We start from the raw sequence: 20874 nt of genomic DNA on the forward strand, positions 1-20874 counted from the left end.
GCATTCGGAGCGGACCGTGGCCCAGGCGTAGTCATGCTTCCTGTGGGTGCGAGGCAGAGTGTACTCCCACTCCACTCCAGGGTTCTTCCCCTGCAGCAGGATCTGTGCAGGGACAACATTACATTTATAGATTCATATTCAAATGTGCCTCATTAATCAGGGCAGTATATTTACAGCAGATAGCGGTGGGCCCTGAACCAACTATTGTCCTCTCAATACATCAGCCTGTGTGTTTCTGAACCAATCAGAGCGTTGCAGCCCTTCAGGCTATGGGACATCCGTGGCACGCATAGAGTATTAAAAGGATAGAGACTGAACCGGAGTGATAGTATTCAATTTTTCGATATGCGGAAGTGCAAACGCGCTCAACGTTAAAGCCCAGCTGCACGGGGTTTCCTCGTCATAACTCCACGGGTCCGCCTGCAGTCCCTCCTCTTACCACTAGGGCCGAGTGCTTCAACGTTAGAGAGCCTCACTGGGGCCTTGGTGGCACGTGGAGTCTGTTTGTTTACAATGAGAGACAGATGGCCAGCAAAGCATGCTTGCTACCACGTGGCTTATTTCTAACCTATAATGTTTTCAGATACATATTTTAGCGTACTGATTACATTTACAATGAGTAATACACTGTCTGGATGTCATCTTGAATGAGATTAAACATGGATTGTTCTGTAATCAAAATCAGCTGTGTTTGGTTAATGTGCAGCAATGGAAATCAAACAGGTGAATGAAATCAAGATTATTTCGGGCTGCGTTTTGTCATAGACCCATAATAAGGGGAACCGAAACTTGTGCTGATGACCTGAAACCGTTTGTCGCTGAAGTTAGATTTATTTGGACGTTCAGGTTCAGGTTCAATGAGTCATCCTGAATGCAGACATGCACCTGAAGGTCTGTCATTAAAGTAGCATTCACTTCCAAGAGAGGAATGGATTTTGAGCCATTTAATGTGCAGATTCATTTCACGCACCCAAATACATGAAAAACTACTAAACAACAGAATCGGTCGACACTCGACACTGACCGATTCATAATTACTATACTTGTGTGTGAAAGGACAGCTCTAATCTAAAATGATGTCATTTCAAAGTCAGCACAAGGTCAACTTGGTGGAGAGCTGGTCAAAGCAAATGACGCTGTAGCAACTCTGAGCTGATTATTACATTATGAGTTTTTATTACATTTAAATTATTACATTATGAGCCCTTATTACATTATGAGCAGTTATTACATTATGAGTTGCTACAGACACCCTTTCCCCAACGCATCCATACTAATATGTCTTTGATTGATTGATTGATTGATTGATTGATTGAATACTTTATTGAAAGTTTGCAAAAGGCACAGAGCTACAGGATAATAATAATGCTAAAAGGATTTCACAAAAAGCCCTGAGGGTTTGTTTTCATTGTGGTCATGTGTATTCAATTCATCAAGACATATAAAGACACTTAGACATATAAAACATTCAATCTTGTGGCTATTGGTTCAATCTTGGTGCATCATCCATAGCCACAAACCAAAGCCCAGTGTCACGTTTTCTAGTAGACACTGTGACTCATAAAGGTTCCACATCATCTCATCTAAACCTCAGTCTAGGATAAAAAAGAAATGATTTCAATGGAAAAATGACGGTGCTCACCAAATTGCCTAAACAAGAGAGGTACTTAGCACTAAACCACACTTCCTATGCTGATGTTAGCCATCCCGACTAGCTAAACCCCTGCCAACCAGCCAACCTCCACCGTCCACCAAACCAATACTTTAGGCTTATCCAAACAAGCAGATTCTCACCAATGCACGTACATCCGCTCCCCGAGTAACAAACCGGAACTTCAGCAGATTCTCACCAATGCACGTACATCCGCTCCCCGAGTAACAAACCGGAACTTCAGCCAATGGCTGCAAACATGTACTATATATGTACATGTACTATAATGTTGTTTGAACAAAACTGAAAGGTTCAGACCTTGGTGCCACTGAAAGTAAATTGTTGAAAGTAAAATATGTACGATCCGTGATAGGTCCCATGAGGCCTATAATAGTGCACTATGGCACCACAAGGTGCACTGGTTTTCACCTTAGAGTATAGAGACTTCACCGGATTTCTCCTCCCATCCACTTGCATTGAGTTGCTCACCAGGGCATGAGGCAATATCACCCCTTCTTCTGGGTGGGAACAGAGTGCATTCTGGGATGCATTTAGGCCATACTGTACGTGGACACGGTGGGCCGAAAACACGAAGGAGCACTGTGCTCCTGATGAAATGATGAAACATTTTTCCTCAATCACTCACGACTTCGGAAGAGTCGCCACCAGGTATTCCTGAACGTAACCTCGATAAAACAATGCCTAAACCTAACCTTATTCCGAAAGTAATCTCAGTAAAAATATGCCTCAACCTAACCTTTTTCCTGAACATAACCTCATTATAAGGGTACCTAATAAAGTTACTTTATTCATAAACTTGACCTCAGTAAAAATATGCCTAACCCTGAACTTATTCCTAAGTGTGTTAGGAACACACGAACACATGAGGCGAGCGTTTCGGTTACCTCCTGAGGTGTGGGCTTGAGACTCGACTTGGAGTCAATCAGAGAGAGAGAGAGAGAGAGAGAGAGAGAGAGAGAGAGAGAGAGAGAGAGAGAGAGAGAGAGAGAGAGAGAGAGAGAGAGAGATCCTGTAGATATATAATGAATCTGATATAGCCTATAGATATATCTACTGTATATATAGGCATAGATGAGAGGTTTCTGTAACTTGTAAGTGGGCTATATTGTGTTCACAACTTGCACCTGTGGGACGGAATTCACAGCATGTGTTCTCCGTTACTCTAAAATTGTGTGAAAGGAAGTTGTACTCACACAACTGGCTGTGTATGAATGGGAAATGTACAAAGACAAGCAACAACTGTCAAATCCGTTTTTACTGGAATGTCAAAGGAATAATGAGAATTGCATCCACACATGACAACTCCAATTACAGTTTTTTTGCATTCTGTACGAACACAACGAGAAGTGAAATATTGTATTGGCCAATTGCCTTAAATTGTGTGGAGAGAGAGAGAGAGAGAGAGAGAGAGAGAGAGAGAGAGAGAGAGAGAGAGAGAGAGAGGTTAAGCGTTTCAAGAAATGCATCAATGAAATGGCAGCCAATAAATCAATGCAAGGATTTTCTTCTTTTTTTAAACTCCCTATAAGCTTTGTATCAGCATCAGCCCAGCAGAAACTCCAGTATGGGCTGGGAGTGGGACTCTGTTAATTACAATATGGCAGACATGGATATCCATCTGCATCGCCCATCATGCATTTGACCTATGATCCCACCACAAGAATGTCAATCCAGGGGAGTAATCCCTTCTTATTTCCATAGAGCTGACCATCCCACCCTCCCTTGTGGACCCTATTGTAAACAAGAGTAATGCTTTATGGTGTCGTCCACAGTTAACAGTTTTTGTATTGGGTTGTGCTTGAAATGTACCTATTTTGCATACTGTCAATAAATACTTCAATCAATCCAATCACTAGTTCACCAGGTCTTTCCCTCCCTCACTCCATGCATCCAGTGGTGGAAAGTAACTAAGTACATTTACTCAAGTACTGTACTTAAGTACAATTCTGAGGTATCTTTTACTGTAGTACTGGAGTACTTCTAATTTCCATATAAAAAATATATACGATACCATAAATATAATTATTTAATAGTTACTTAGATTATGATTATTATTGGAAAACATATAACCACTTCGGCCCAATACATCTCGGCCATTTGAAAAAGCCGATCTACGAGCTCACAATGCACTTTTACTCAGTACTTTTACTTGTAACAGAGTATTTCTACATAGCAGTATTGATACTTTTACTACAAAATGTGAGTTTTGCACCACTGAGCGGATGTGAATGCCTAAATGGACACAGCAACACTCTCACACCACAGAGTATTTCACGCTGAGTAATGCCCGATTTATATGCTATATATATATGGTTGCGTATTGTATCACACACCGAAAATCTACAACACTAGCAAAGTGAAGGTAAACTTTACTGTCCACAAGGGAAATTTGTCTTGGGCTTTCACCCCTGCTGCAGCCACACACAAAACATCAATGACAAACAAAATACATAACAGAGGAGACAACATCACACAAGTGAACACATAGTGTGAATAATCTAACAATGTCAATGTTCCCATCGCAATCACCGTATAATCAGAAATGACCTCTGGACCAACATTGTCTGCCACGGTACTTGGAGGTTTTCGTGCCAACCTTAGATATCTTATATGCCAGCATTCTTCCCTAGTGGGTGCTCTGCTTTGGGGTGGGGGCTTGTCTGCCCTTTGGGTATGGGGGGGTGGTCGCCCGGGCAGGGGTCTCGATGCGGGGGGGGGGGGGGGGGGGGGGGGGGGGGTTGCCGCCTTTGAGTGGAGCATGCATGCTCTGCTCTTGTTGTAATGATTTGGTGCCTATGATAACTATTGTCTGCCTTTTTAATATATGTATTTATATACTGTATGGATGTATTTCCTGAATGGGAGTCTATCAAAATTCAAAAGCCACTTGTCATTATGGTTCATTGTCCTTGTCATGTCTTTGTATATTCAATCTTTTATGTGCCTGAGCTGTTTTTTTTTTGTTATTATGTTCTTGTTGTGTAATGTCTGTTTGTCTTTAAAAACCAATAAATATACTTTATAAAAAAAAGAAAAAAAAAGAAAAGACCTCTGAACATCACCGATCTGTTCAAAACCACGGACAGTGGTGTAGTTTCAGAGAAACACACACACACTCACACACACACACTCTCTTAAACTCATTAATTAAATACATTTCTCTCCCCGTCTGTTTTTGGCTGTTCAGATCTATCATTTTCAGGGGAATGTTTAAGTCTCCCTTTATGCCCTGACCTTATAGCTTCTCACATCCATAGAGTTTAACTGTGAATTCTTAATCTTTTAATCTCTCTCTCTCTCTCTCACACACTTACACGCACGCACGCACGCACGCACACACGCACGCACGCACGCACGCACGCACGCACGCACGCACGCACGCACGCACGCACGCACGCACGCACGCACGCACACACAGACACACACACACACACACACACACACACACACACACACACACACACACACACACACACACACACACACACAACACCACACACTCACACACGCGTACCCAAGCACGCACGCACGCTGTAATACAAGACATACTTAGAGAGATTCTGGTTGTGTCATCTGCAGATCAGCACCATGCTACTGCTTTTTTCTTTCTTCCTGGATACAAAACGGTTTCCGAGGCTATGCTACTGCTGGACGGACGGACAGACAGGTTCATTATGCTACTGCTGGACGGACGGACAGACAGGTTCATTATGCTACTGCTGGACGGACGGACAGACAGGTTCATTATGCTACTGCTGGACGGACGGACAGACAGGTTCATTATGCTACTGCTGGACGGACGGACAGACAGGTTCATACAAGTTGAAGCTCTTTAGAGCAGTCAAAATATGCTGATCAGACCGCATTATGCTATTATGTCATCTGGCTGGTCGCGGTACTAAACACACATTATTAGTTATATTATATTTATTTATTATTTATTTATTATTTATTTAGTTATGTATATCATCACTGATGGGCAGAAACCTCGCAGCGCTCTGAGAGCCCGGTGAGTGACAGCCATGACTGGCTCTAACAATACAGCTGTGGCACCATGTCCTGATTGATGAGCTTTCCCTGCTGCTAGCCCTCTGCTGGCATTCATTTCATAGGAGGAGGAACAACAACAAAAGCTGTTTCAAACTGTCCTAAAAAAAACTCCATTCAAACACAACTCTCTGTTCTAAACAACAGTTAGGTTCGTGAAAAGTCGTAAAAAAAAAAGCCAAATAAGGGGAAGCAATACGGGGGATCTGTGGTGAAAGATTCTTCAGCATGTACAGGTTCAGTTCAACTGTAGCCTGAGGGCTGCTTTTACACGGCTATCACTTCACCTTGAAAAAAAAGAAACACAATAACCGTCTAAACTTCACCTGGTTTCCACTTCTGTTTCGACAGCTCAGGGTTCACAGGTCAAGTGAAAAGAAATGCCTTTGCTGACAACGCTATGGAGGTGAACGTCCCACCACTCACTTAAACGCACACACTCACTGAGGGACTGGTGTTGCCAGATTCGTCGAGATAAATGAGCAACTAGCCATTTAAAAATGTATGAGAAGAGAACCACTGGCACTGACACTGACAAACATATTAATGTGTACCCCTTCACGTGAAAAGAAGTTTGAGAAACACTCACTTACACAACATTAGACAGCAAGCCCACATAAGCAACTACACTTCAGAAAACAAGCCCAATAAAACAGCAATAGCTTCTAAAAAGTGAACATGGCAACGCTGGTCAAGAGGATACGTGTCTCATGTTCCAGTCTTTGAGAACAGGCGGAGACTCGCTCTCACCTCTGAGCTGTGGGGCCTGACAGACACACCACCACCACCGCGCATTATAAATGTGCCGAGGTGATCGCCACCTCATAAATCCTGTCCTCCCTCCGATGCGAACGTCTCACTCTCTGAGCTACAGTATACATGCTAATTCACTGCTCCACACAGCCGACTGTGCAGAGAGACGCAACCTGAAGATCTCTGCGTTGGCCTGTCACTTTTTAGAAAAGGTGCCTCCGGCCTCTCTGACGGCTATATGAATAAATATCATTAACTTCTATATACCTATTCTGCTATTTTCACTAGTTTGGGTCCTGGGTCTATTATCTCTCTCTTTTCAAACCTGAAAAGTTTGAGAACCACTGCTTCTACACTAATGGCTGCATGCTCTCTGTACCTAGTACTTATAGGTTGGCCGGTTGGGTAGAATGCAGAGGACAAATTGCACGTGTGTGCAAGTGGGTTCAAGTGGTTAAATGTCAAGTATAAAGTTATTTTCAATCTGTCCAAATGGAGATATACTCTCAAGTTTTCCTTGTGACGTGCTATATCTTAGGGGGAAAGATACATTTACATAACTAACTAACTCCTGGGGTGCCATGGATGAAACATGGTATTTTGTCTTTGTCGAGTAGAAAGCTCATATGTTTAAAACTGTTACTTTTTAAGATTCTAATAAAATAATAAAAAAGCAAAAGTAGCAGTAGTTGCTACTTTTGCTTCGATACTTTAGCGTGACGCTGTATGGTCAAATCAAGAGTAGGGTGTTAATTTACAAATTAAAATAACGTGAAAATAAAACGTGAAAATATGGAGATAGGAGGTTTCTGATTTACAGGGGTGATCTGAGCCAAAGCCGTTTGAGAACCACTGTTCAGGCTGTGTTCTCCTCTACACTCTGCCCTGAATGGCAGCACAATGGCCCTTTTACACTAATTGACCAATGTCTTTTTTCCTTTCATCTACCGCCTCTCTCTTCTTGTACAGAATTCATGTTCCTTTTCTTTTTCCTTCTTTCTCTCAGTCTCTCTCTCTCTCTGTCTCCCTCCCATCTCTCTCACCCTCCCTCCCTCCCTCTCTCTCTCTCTCTCTCTCTCTCTCTCTCTCTCTCTCTCTCGTTCTCTCCACCCCTCCCCTCTCTTAGCCACTTTGTCGTGCCGTCAGTTTTAAGCTGTTGGCCTGGTTTCATATAAATCCCAATTATGTACAGAATTCCTGTTTCTCTCTCTCTCTCTCTCTCTCTCTCTCTCTCTCTCACACACACACACACACACACACACACACACACACACACACACACACACACACACACACACACACACACACACACACACACACACACACACACACACACACACACACACACACACACACACACACACACACACACACACACACACACACACAGAGAGAGAGAGAGAGAGAGAGAGAGAGAGAGAGACCGTCTGGAAGTTCAAAGCACACAGCGGGCCGTTTGAACTCTCCAAGCCGCTTGTTCAATGAGATGAATACAAGGCCCGTATGCTATTGGCCGCCGTGCACAATTAAATGACAACAGAAGCTCTACAGTGAAGCCCCTCTCCTCCTCTTATCCTCTTCCTCCTCCTTCAGAGACCCTTTACGTACCCCATCTCTCTCTCTCTCTCTCTCTCTCTCCTCCCCAGTGTCATTAATAGGCTACGGTGGCAATACCGTGTATTGCCACCGACCCCCATGTGAAAATATTTCAAAAGTGGTGAAAAATTGTAGCAAAGCCCAAATAAGCAACCACAATTTACCAGAAACAATCCCCCCAGCCCCACACACATCCCACAACATCTACTATTTACAAGCAACTCTACAAGACAAGTAAGTCTCTTATAATAAGCAGACTTTGTCAACACTACTGTACCCTCCTCTCCTGCCCATTCAATGTTTTTTTTATTTTTTATTTTTTTCTCCCTCTGAACGTCGGCGCTACAGCTGCCAGGGTGCTGTCACTGTCAATTCCAGTTTAGCAGCGGACATCAAAGCGTCTCTTACTTCAAACACCAGGCTCTCATTAGTGGGTCCGGCGGCACTCAGGCTCTCGGGCCGGCTGGAGGAGCGCTGGTAGTGGAAGGTGGTGCCGGCAAAGTGGAAGCGTCCGGGCCAGTCCACCGTCCAGTCGCCGGTCAGGTGGTACTTCCCCTGCACGGTGGCGCTGCCACCGCGCACTGCCAGGTAGCTGCTGGACACCTCCAGCTCCCGAACCAGGATGCTGCGCGCCCCGGCCGGCACCGTCACCATGGAGTAGTACTCTGAACGCACACACACACACACACACACACAGACGCACACACACACACACACACACACACACACACACACACACACACACACGTTTGTATTACTAGAATTGTGAGGACGTGAACTCATTTCAGGATGCCATTGAAAATAGCATCCTGAAAATCCAGCATTCAGAAGAAAAAAAACTAAGTGGAATTCAGGTATAACTAATTCTTAATTGCGGTATAACTCTAACCCTGACACCTATATAACCACTAATCTGTCTAAACCATCCATAACAAGCACCTTCTCCTCCAAACAGCCAAGCTGACGGCTGATTGGCTGATACAAAGCAGGGAGTTGTTTGGCTTTCTTCTTTGTCATGCCGGCAATGTTCAGGTCAACTCATGGTAAGTTTATGTACATGGCCCAGGCTTCAAAATATGAGTTCAGTCTGCATCATTCTGTACGCAAAGTGTGTTATATTTTTGTACTTTGCATATTTATCTTGGAAAGCCTGGAAGCAGGACCTCCTTGTGAGTTGTGACTGGCATCAACAAAAACAACATCAGGTGTATTAATTGGGGATATGCTAACAAAGACATCACAGCTCACAAGAACTGGAACCCAGTTGTGTAGAGTAACTAAGTACATGTAATTAACTCCAGTCAAATGAGGTATTACTTTACTTGTGTTTCCAATACCTTTACTTATCTACTCTGCAGGTAGTGTAGAAGTCTGTAAAAGTGCAAATATTGTACTTTTACTCCACTACCTTTATTTTAAACCTTTAATTAGTTACTAGTGTTACAAAACATACATTATACACTTCAGCACGATCTACAAGCTCACAATGCGTCATAATGTGAGCTTGTAGATCTTTTTTCAAAATATTTTTATACTTTTTATACACATGAAATGAAATATTTGAAACGGGACATTCTGCATGTTGATTACTTTGAAATACTTTTGTACTATTTTGCAGTATTGATACTTTTACTTTGGTAAAAAATGTGAGTACTAATAATTGTTCCACCACTGACAAAGACATCACAAGGAATGAAACCATTATGTTAACACTATACAAATACAGTATATTCTCACATGCACGCGCACACGCACACGCGCAAACGCAAACGCGCACACACACACACACACACACACACACACACACCCTACCGTTGGCTCGGTGCTGCAGTGTGTACTGGCCTTTGTAGAACTTGCAGGTCGAGTTGTTTCCTTTACAGACGCCACACGCATCCAGGGTGGCCTTGGATCCCAGCATCTGATCACAGCCTACTGCCTGCACGCACACACACACACACACACACACACACACACACACACACACACACACACACACACACACACACACACACACACACACACACACACACACACACACACACACACACACACACACACAGAGCTTAATGTGTTTTCCACCTCTACTACCCTGTTACATAACTGTAACATAAACTAACATAAACAATGGTTTAATTGACATTTTATAGATACAGTAGACCGACACATGCAGAGTGATTCCCGTGGTGTGCCTGTGTTTTCATTCCTAATAACAACTCTAGAAGTTGTAATCAGAGTTGCCTACAGATTCATCTGCAGTGCTCTGAAATGAGGGAGGGCCTAGTGGAGAAAAGACCCAGTACAATGTAGTCAAGTCATTTTAAATGAGGGAGGGCCTAGTGGAGAAAAGACCCAGTACAATGTAGTCAAGTCATTTTAAATGAGGGAGGGCCTAGTGGAGAAAAGACCCAGTACAATGTAGTCAAGTCATTTTAAATGAGGGAGGGCCTAGTGGAGAAAAGACCCAGTACAATGTAGTCAAGTCATTTTAAATGAGGGAGGGCCTAGTGGAGAAAAGACCCAGTACAATGTAGTCAAGTCATTTTAAATGAGGGAGGGCCTAGTGGAGAACAGACCCAGTACAATGTAGTCAAGTCATTTTATGCTTGGCTGCAAGTGGGTGTCGCTGAGCTGAAAATCTACAAGCTCACAACACGTTGCTCACATTGTGAGCTTGTAGATCGTCTATGTTTGGCAGGCAGCTGAAAGCCAAATCAGACATCACGGCCAGCCTTGAGATAATTAGTCAAGTAAAACTAAATACAGTATAAAACATTTCAGATGATTAAAATATGCAAAGACCAAATATGCCCTATGCAAAGACCAATTTAGGAAATAACAAGCAAGAACCATTTTAGTGGTCAACGTACTTACCTCACACACTCCTTCAATGCAGACGCCTCCTTTGTGTTCAGAGCAGGAGGTGCCATCTTTAACCTTGCTGGACATGGCGAAGAAAAAGTCGAAGTCCTCTGCAATGCAGTACAGCTTACAGATGTCCTCATCTAGAGACGCACACGCACACGCACGCAGGCGCACGCGCACACACACACACACACACACACACACACACACACACACACACACACACACACACACACACACACACACACACACACACACACACACACACAAATTAGCTAATTAAGATAGATGCCCAAATTGTATATTGTGGTTTATAGGTTGGTTAAACAGAATGACAGTAAAGGTGACTTCGGTGAGGCAAGCAGCAAAGCAGCACACAGAAAGTGCTGATCTCAACATTCACCTTTCTTTCATCCATCAACAAACTAAACATAACCCTGGGATGTCCGCCAACACTCTCTCTCTCTCTCTCTCTCTCTCTCTCTAAAGAAATCCTGGCCTGCAGGCTTCCTTTTCTAATGTATCCCTCTGTGTAAGAGCGTGCAGGTAGCTACATGCCCCTCAAATACACATTACCCTGACAGCTTATCCTAAAGTCTCCCTCCAACAAGGAGCAGAGTGATGTCTTCCTGCAGCTGTTTGGCTCTCTGCTCCCCTGGCTACTAAACCCAGGCTGGCACCACAAACCCTGCAGTGTTGCCAAGTCTGACTTTAAGGTTGTTGTTGTTGGTTTTTTTGCTGTTTCTAACGTGGAATTGCTTATTCGTGCCTGCTTCATGTTGTTTAAACCAGTGGTTCTCACTTCATCATGTCATTTTCATCCCAGAATGATTTTGTCTGCGGACCCCCATCTGAAAATAAGTAGTGCCAGGGACAATTTTTTTAGTGTGTGTGTGTGTGTGTGTGTGTGTGTGTGTGTGTGTGTGTGTGTGCGTGCGTGCGTGCGTGCATGTGAGAGCATGTATGCAAAATAGTTGCTTCTTTTGGGCTCTTTGCCTGGCCGCTTGTTTCTCTCGCAGAATCTGGCAACACTGCTGGCACCATAAAGACACATGATAATCAGATTGGGTTCAGATGATGCAATTTACAATTTACAATTTAGGCATTTATTTAGCAGACGCTCTTAATCCAGAGCGATTTACATTAAGCAAGAACAAAAGCATGGGAATACATCACATAAAAGCATTTATCATGAAACATGCGTAAGCTAAGAAAGTAACAGTGGAATATCTATATAATGAAACTATACATATAAACTATACATATATACTACTATGCTATACATATGTACTATGGCGTGCTATGACTATATACAATGCAATTCTAGTGCTGTCTACATAACATGCTATAAGTCTGTATCAAATGCTATCTAAGTCTACAGAAATGCTATGATGCTGCCTGGGATGCAAGAAAAAGCCTGTCCTGAACTACAATATGCAATTCAAATGTTTACTGTGTGGAAGTGAGTCGTGTAAACAGTGATGCGTTTAGTCACATGTCTTTGCTTGTGTGTTATGGTGGTTTGTGGAAACCTTTTATGGAGGTGCTTGTTGTTTAAAAGACGGCTATACACGAATGGGGACTGCATTACTTCGACTACGTGGCTTCACGTGCAGTTTGGGATAGGGTTAATATTGCGGCGAGTCAGACCACGTGACCATGTCGGAATAATGAACCGTTGGAACTATGACACAGCACCACACAAATGAAAACGTTTTCATCCAACGGCATCCGGGCATCCCTGAATTACAATTACTTTACACTGTATGCTTTTTGTTGTAATTGTTTTTCCAGATTTCAGGTTTAGAAGGAGTTTTTAGAATAAGAGGTAGATTATTCACACTATGTGTGCACAGTTGTGTCTCCCTCTGTTATGTATTTTGTTTTCCATTAATGTTTTGTGTGTGGCTGCAGCAGGGGTGAAAGCCCAAGACAAATTTCCCTTGTGGACAATAAAGTTTACCTTGACCTTGATACCGTCCACCTAGAGTGAGTGAGTGAGTGAGTGAGTGAGTGAGTGAGTGAGTGAGTGAGTGAGTGAGTGAGTGAGCTGACTGACTGACTGACTGACTGACTGACTGACTGACCACAATTTAGGCCACCATGGTGGTCTGCGGCACCATGGGAAAAAAAGTCTTTGTTAAGAAGATTACTTGAACTTGTTATTGCTCGACAACTGTACTCAGGTAGCAAGGTAGCTCAGTCTGTAGAGCTCATCAGGCCTTTGGGTCATGGGTACGATTCTAGACACCGCCAACTAAGTGTATGTGCTGAGTATAGCACGGCTTGGGTGCAGCAAGTCGTGCAGTACTGGGAGCTCCACAATCCATCAGTTCCATCTCCCATTTCTAGAGCATTGTGACGGGGATAGACTCCCACGTTCTCGCTCACAATTCACAATTCAAGTAAAGAGAAAAAGTACTTTCTCAACAAACTTGTTTGTGCACAGCACCTCCTGACCTGTACTCCTGAGTCCTGACCTGTGCTCTTCGATGAGGGTTGTTTTAAATGTGCTTTATACTATATATATATTATATATAATTATATATATATAAAAACATTTGTCTCAATCTTGAAATGACCACACAAGTACATGATTTTGTTTGAGAAGTATGTGATGGTTGTACAGAAGTGCAGTTTGTGACATACCATCCACTTTGGTGTAGGGTTTCCACTTGTAGTACCAGCCCCTGAAGGGTTTGCTGTTGTACTCTGCACACTGCTGCGACCTGAAGTCCACTGCTTCCGTGGGGCACGGTCTGGTGTTACACAGCTGGTTGAGACGGCTGGAGCCGGGGCAGAATCTACCGTTGTTCTGCGGCCTGGAGATGGAAGATGGAGATTGAGTCGTCCCCCTTATCACTTGTTTCCCAAACACTGGCTTGTGGCCCGTGTTTCCTAGTCTACAAGCGCAAACTGTGTTGTGATTGATTGATTGATTGATTGATTGATTGATTTTGCAATGCTGTCAAGATTACACACAAAAATCAACAATTAAGACACATACAAATATAAAACACATGGAGAACTAAACAAGACCATAACAGAAAACTTGTACGTTAAAAACTGTTATATAATGATGTAGGGAGATCTAAGAGCAGGTTATTAAATTGTCTATAGGATATTGGTGCAAACATTTTTTGCGCGGTTTGTAGATTGTTCCATGAAATTGGAGCATCATAGCAGAAAGCATTTTTCCCAGTTCAGATTGAACTGGGACATGATTCCATGAAATACATGCTGAATCCAAATGACTGAAATCAGTGGTGGCAACTTGAATCCATGTAACTCAGTACATGGATCGGACCGCAGATCAATCAATGCACAGCAGATCAATCCTTCTCTCCTGCAGAGAGCTGCGAACGATGCAGATGGTTGAGCAGTCTGCACATAATTAGGATGACACATTTCACAGTCCTATTCCAAGTGTCGTTACTAAATGTATGTGCATATGTAATGCAATGTGCAGACATGCCAAAATGAACATGAACGGAATGAAACAAAGTGAACAGAACTTACAATGGGCATATCAGTTACCTCCAGTGGTATAATGTATAACTAAGTACATTTACTCAAGTACCAGAGTCTGAGTGATTATGGTAAAACACAGATCTGGACCCGTGAAGAGCTCTAGCACAAACTCCCCGTTGCACTTAGAACTGCAGAATCACTCCAAAATTTCCGTCGCAATCTGAAGACTCACCTCTTCAGACTCACCTCTTCAGACTCAACCTCACCCCTTAGCACTTAACCTAGATATGTACAGTATGACAATTGCAGATGTGTATGACCAAGACCATGCAGACAAATGTGTAGTTGTAGTAAGTAGTTCTTAGTAAAGCTCAATTCAAGGTGTCAAAGCGTTAAGTCTGCTCTCTTCAGAGATCCTGCCAGGCTTTGCCAGAGACAGATGACCTGGGCCTGGGGTGTCATTGGTCCTATACATCCTATTAGGACAGAGACGGTCCATATGGTAGACTGCTTAAGATAGGCCCTCCGTCACTTCACTATGACAGGGTCCTTGCCACAACACAGAGCAGAACAACTAGCTGTCCTATAAACAAATATATATTTGTGCCACCCGAGTGCCACACCGAGTGCCACAAATATGATTATTCCCTATTCATCCCCATTCACAGAAAATAGCCAATCTATCTTTGGTGTAGAGGAAAATAGAGCAGACCAACTCCAAATTCAAAGGTCAAGGGTTGGGTTGGGTTTAAGTGGTTAAATGGCTGACACAGAAAACATGAACCCAAGATATTAATACAACAAAACAAAAACCATGACACAAACACTGATGATAGTGTTGTTAAACTCCACAAAGCCATGCAACACAATTTGATATCATATGTAGCGGCCTAGCGGGGGTCGCTGCTTCATCTTTGTCTCAGATAATGGGTCCTTTGTCTGAAAAACGTTGAAGACCGACCCCTGCTCTATTGTGTTCTGTTCTGTTCTCTCACGACATCACTCTTCATTTGTCGTCAGCTTATAACGCCATGTCTAAATCCAAAACAAGACAGAGATCTTGTTTAAATGGCTCTCTCCCCCTTTGTCTAGCACTCCCCTGTGTATAACGCTCTAGTTTCTCCTGCTCCCTGGGTGTCCCGGGGGTCGAGTAAATCTGCCCGGCGACAGAGGTTTGAGGGCCAGAGGTCAACGTGACCCGTCTAGTCTAGCGTTCCACTTCCTTCAGTCACCTGTTCTCCATTCCTCTCTACCTCTCCACGCATGCATGCACGCACGCACATACGCTTGCACGCACACACGCACGCACGCACGCACGCACGCACGCACGCACGCACGCACGCACGCACGCACGCACGTTTGTATTGCTATACTTCAACATCAACATTTCACAAGCATTAAAAGTAGCTGAACATAGCCGGAAATAGCCACATGTGAGCTTGTCGATCGGCACATTTCCGGTGTGTGACATCGTGGCAAGGCAGGGAACACTCTAACCCCCTAACCCTAAACCTAACCTCTAAATGCCTATAGTCTCTAGAGATAGACTGTTGACTCACGTCAACTAAAAGACGGCACTGTTTATCCTTTGTTTTGCCAATAGGTTCCCGGATTTCTAAATTAGTCCAATAATTAAATAGCAGAGGTTGGACAAAATTGGATTATTTTGTTTCTCACCTGATTCTGACAGGACATTAGGTCTACTAGCCAGGATAAAAAATCTACCCTAATCTCCTTCATTATGCTTTAAGTATCATGTGACGTGTCAAACTAGGGGTTTTTCATCATTCTGAATCCATTCCAAGCATTAGTTTTGCACAGAAATCACTCCTTGGGCTAAAAACGGCCATAGCCGTCTTCACAAATGTGATGAGGTCAGCACATGGGGACATTTGGGCAAGTGGCTATGGCAAGATTTTGTCCAAGGAGTGTTTTTTGTGCAAAACTAGTGTTTGGAATGGATTCAGAATGATGAAAATCCCCTAGTTTGACACGTCACATGATACTTAAAGCATAATGAAATTAAAAAAATATTGCCTTACAATAGGTTATCAGAATAGAGGGTATGCGTGTGACATCATCATCAAACCCGGAAATTATGCAGGAATGCCTACTGAGTGGCAAAAAACTACTTTCTGGCCTTGACAACCCATGCATCCAAACAGAAAAGTCCTATCTGATTGCATTAAACAACGTTAAACTCACTTTGTATGTTGCTTTGCCACTCGATTTGCCACTCGATGTGCCATTCACTTTAAGCATACGCATACCCTCTGGGCCATCTTGGATTAAGGCAAATTTAGGGTATTAGCAGTGAGCAGATTAGGGTAGATTTTTTATCCTGGCTAGTAGACCTAATGTCCTGTCAGAATCAGTTGAGAAACAAAATAATCCAATTTTGTCCAACCTGAGAGGATTTCTTTACTTAATTTACTGGACTAAATCCCTAACCCCAAACCCTAAACCTAAACTCTAAATGCTTAATGCCAAACCTAACCCCAAAACGGTCAAGAAAACGGTCCTCACAATGTCTATTTTTGTAAATGTTGTAGCCCTATATGAAGAATAGTTATTCTTTTTAAAGAAAGAAAATTGTTGTGTTTTTTATGTAGCAAATGAAATGCTTGTAGATCAACTATTTTTAAAAGAATTGTAGGCTATACATTTCAAGTACTCATTACTGCATAATGAGTACTTTTGGTCGGCTACTTTAAGTACATTTTGAAGGCAATTCCTTTGTACGTTGTACTCCGTTTTTCTATATTGCAGTATTGGTAGTACTTTTTCCACCACTGGAGACACAAGGTTTCTGCCGACACACACACACACGCACGCACACACACACACACACACACACACACACACACACAGACACACACACAGACACAGACACAGACACACACATACGGGCTGAGGGCTTCACCCCAATAAAGAGTCTTTACGAGCGTGCTGGAGAGAGGTCAGGGAGCTATCTGATCATCTGGGGCTGTAACCCCTCCTCAAATTAACTGGACGACAAAAATCTCTCCCCACTCCACAAAACCAGGTCAAGACGTTGAACCTTAATCTCCCAGGTCTTGTTTGGAAGGATTAGGTTGACTGCGTTTGATCCGGCAGGTGGTCCACCTGGGGGGAGGGGGGGGCTGGAGTCTAGCCGTGCGTGCGTGCGTGCGTGCGTGCGTGCGTGCGTGCGTGCGTGCGTGCGTGTATAGGGGGGTCTGAATTCCAGTTCTTTACTTAACTACTTGAACCCTGCATGGCATCCTCATTTTGGGCATGTCACTAGAGGCAAAAATGTAAAACAAGATATCGTTTTCATAAAATGAATGCCCTACCTACTTGATCATACTATTGATCATACTACAGTGTCACACAAAAGCATCAAAGTGACAGATCTGCAATCAAGAAGCGATTTGCGTTTTGAAAGCTTAGACAATTTCACTGACTGTTTTGGACATAATGGGGTTTCCACCCGACAGAGATTTTTTCTACAAATAGATTGCCATATTTCTAAACAAATTCTTTTGTGGTTCAGTGGTTGACTGAGGTTTGACATTGATATCGCTTCTACAGTATAGAAATACATGCTCTACTGCTCTATGTTGTGCATGCACTCTACACTATAACTACCAATACTGTATGGTGCACATGAACATCTCCGTGCAGTAAAAGATGACATAGTATAGATTTTAAAGTGTGAGCCTCATGTGTCTGATCTGTGTCGGAGGGGTTTAATCGGCGTGGATTGAGGCTAATCCATGGTGTTCTTCTCAGATTAGGAGCACAGGAGCCCCGACCAAAATGTCAAACATGAACAAACTGTTATTCTCATGAGCCTGTGGCTGCAGCATGACTCGAGTGTCAAATATTTAACCACTTTGAACCCTACATAGTTCATTGGCTGGGGGTCCCCCAGGGGACTCTACACTTGGCTTCTTCCTTTCCCCCCACTCTATACCAGCTAAGACGTTCGGGAACCACTGCACTACACCGTCTCTCTGCATTCGATGTACGTTTACCTCGCTTTGTAAACGGTGTTTGAGACCCACAAAACAGCCCCCATGCAAAACCACAAACTCAAATCACAATTCCACAATCACAGCTGTTTGACACTGCTTACACCAAGGGCTTCTGTGAGGGGCAGGAGGAGTCAACATTCCACTGAACTCTGTCATCTCGTCCTACCGTCTCTCCACTGACCTTGCAAACCGCTTGCAGTGGCATCAGACCACGGCCAGGCAGCTACAAAGAGTGACTCGGCGCCACAGACGTTAAGCGAACACGACGGCTAAACTGGATTAGAGACGGTGCAACGTCAGCTAATCGTGGCTCCTAATATGCATCATATGAGGAGTACTCCACCTCCACTTCTACAGAGGAGGGACTTTGATCTTCCAAACGAGGATTAAGGAGACCGGTGGGACGGGGTGGTACGACGGACCGCAGGCCTGGCCGGGTGCACACGGGGTAAAGAGACTATACAGCCCAAGCCTGATGTCAGTATAAAGTGATTATGAATGAGTGAACATTTAACCCTAGAACACTAAACTTAACTTTTGTCAAACAATCACTTAAAACCGGATACATTTTACTCAATGTAATATATTACATAAGACATATTTCTCATTAATATATATATATATACACATTTTTATACGATTTTGCAACCCATTTCTTCACCCAGTGTCAATTATCTAATGTAATCCTGGGCGCTACACTTCCTCTGCCAACCTGGGGGGCAGCGGATTTACGTCATGCTTCCTTCTATGCATGAAGAGTCCAAGCTGCTTCTTTTCACCTGACAAGGGGGGGAGTTTCCCCGGCCGGACGTAGCGCGTGGTAGGAACACGCTATTCCGACCAGTTCCTTTCCCCTCCATCAGGCGCCCTGGCTGGCCAGGGGGAGGTAGTTTAGAGAACAGGATTACTGCATGTTTCTTACCCTAGGGGACACGGGGAGAACATGCAAACTCCACACAGAAAGGCCCTTTTGCCAACCGCGCCTCGGGTATGGGCACTGATGACGCAGAGGAGAGAACACGCCCCCCCAGCGCCCACAGCGGGAATCGAACCCAGGACCTTCTAGCTGTGAGGTGACAGCACTACCGACTGTGCCACCGTGCCCCTTCATCAAAATATAAGTACAGCAATACAAAAAAAACAAAAATGTATATCATGGAGGGCCTATCATATGGGGTTTTCACTCTATGACTCTTCACCCGAACACCTGCCTATAGAAAGAAAAGAAAAAAACAGGGATGTGGGCAGGGAAACAAAAATACCTTCTATGATGTCACTGAGCATCATGAAGGCACTGAAAGACCCACCCAAAAATATAATTGTCCGGTTGAAAATCATGAACTGGGTTTAGTGTTCTAGGGTTAAACATGTTATTACATTTTCTATAATAAATTGACTTGTGATATGGCCTTATGTCTTTAGTGAACTAAAATAAACATATCATGCATAGGGCAACCAAATGGTTAGCAGCGCCCCTATGTGAATGTGAGCAACGTGTGTGTGCGTTTGTGCATGCGCATGCACGCGTGAGTTCGTGCGTGCGTGTGGTGTGTACCTGGGGCTGGTGCAGGAACGCTCTCGGTACATGACCCCTCCCTCACAGGTTCTGGAACACTCGGACCACTGGGACCAGGCTGACCAGTCGCCATGGACCGCCTTGGGGCCGTGCTCCCCATGTTTGACACACTGACCCCTCCGACACCACTGGACAGGAACACAACCGAACACAACGGAAATACAGGTGAGCATAGTTCAATTCCTTGCAGTGGTGGAAAGTACATTTACTTAAGTACTGTACTGTTCACTTAAGTACAATTTTGAGGTATTTGCACTTTACTGATACCACCCACTCTACCCCTGGCTGATACCGGCCTCTCTACCCCTGGCTGATACCGGCCTCTCTACCCCTGGCTGATACCGGCCTCTCTACCCCTGGCTGATACCGGCCTCTCTACCCCTGGCTGATACCGGCCTCTCTACCCCTGGCTGATACCGGCCTCTATACCCCTGGCTGATATGTGCATACTCTCTATAGTCTATACCAGTGGTTCCCAAACTTTTTCATGTCAAGGACCCCCAAATTGACACAAATTAGCCACCATTTTTACGGATCTAGCAGTGATTCTCACCCTGTTAGACTTGAAGTTTGACATGCATTTGTCCACAGGCCCCCATTTAATGGATACAAATGGAGCTAAATGGACTCCACTTTGGGAACCACTGGTCTATACCTGATATAGTATACAGTATAGTATGATTCTACTGAGTTTGTACGGGAGAACACGAAAGGAAAATAATGGAAAGAAACAATACAAGTAGTGTTATTGTCATCAGTACAGGGAATGGCTGAATGACCTGAGGTTCCTGCATTGGACCTCAGCCCAGACCCCCCCCCCCCCCCCACCCCCTCCCCCATGCACGCACACGCACGCACACGCACACGCACACGCACAC

At 43.9% G+C, this 20874-nt stretch overlaps 1 protein-coding gene across 1 annotated transcript in view; it reads right to left on the minus strand.

Moving 5' to 3' along the window:
- adamts18 (ADAM metallopeptidase with thrombospondin type 1 motif, 18) overlaps positions 1-20874 on the minus strand; it is a 78235-nt gene that overhangs the window by 13063 nt on the left and 44298 nt on the right. Inside the window, exons 12-17 of the mRNA XM_080761574.1 lie at positions 19976-20124; positions 13580-13752; positions 10940-11070; positions 9881-10004; positions 8477-8733; positions 1-102 (exon numbers count right to left, since the gene is read on the minus strand). The exon at positions 1-102 is cut by the window's left edge and continues 19 nt beyond it. Coding sequence (XP_080617700.1) covers positions 1-102; positions 8477-8733; positions 9881-10004; positions 10940-11070; positions 13580-13752; positions 19976-20124 — 936 coding nt within the window. The remainder of the gene's footprint in view (positions 103-8476; positions 8734-9880; positions 10005-10939; positions 11071-13579; positions 13753-19975; positions 20125-20874) is intronic.

The sequence above is a fragment of the Protomyctophum bolini genome (assembly GCF_963924005.1).
Source record: "Protomyctophum bolini genome assembly, chromosome: 1".
Lineage (NCBI taxonomy): Eukaryota > Metazoa > Chordata > Actinopteri > Myctophiformes > Myctophidae > Protomyctophum > Protomyctophum bolini.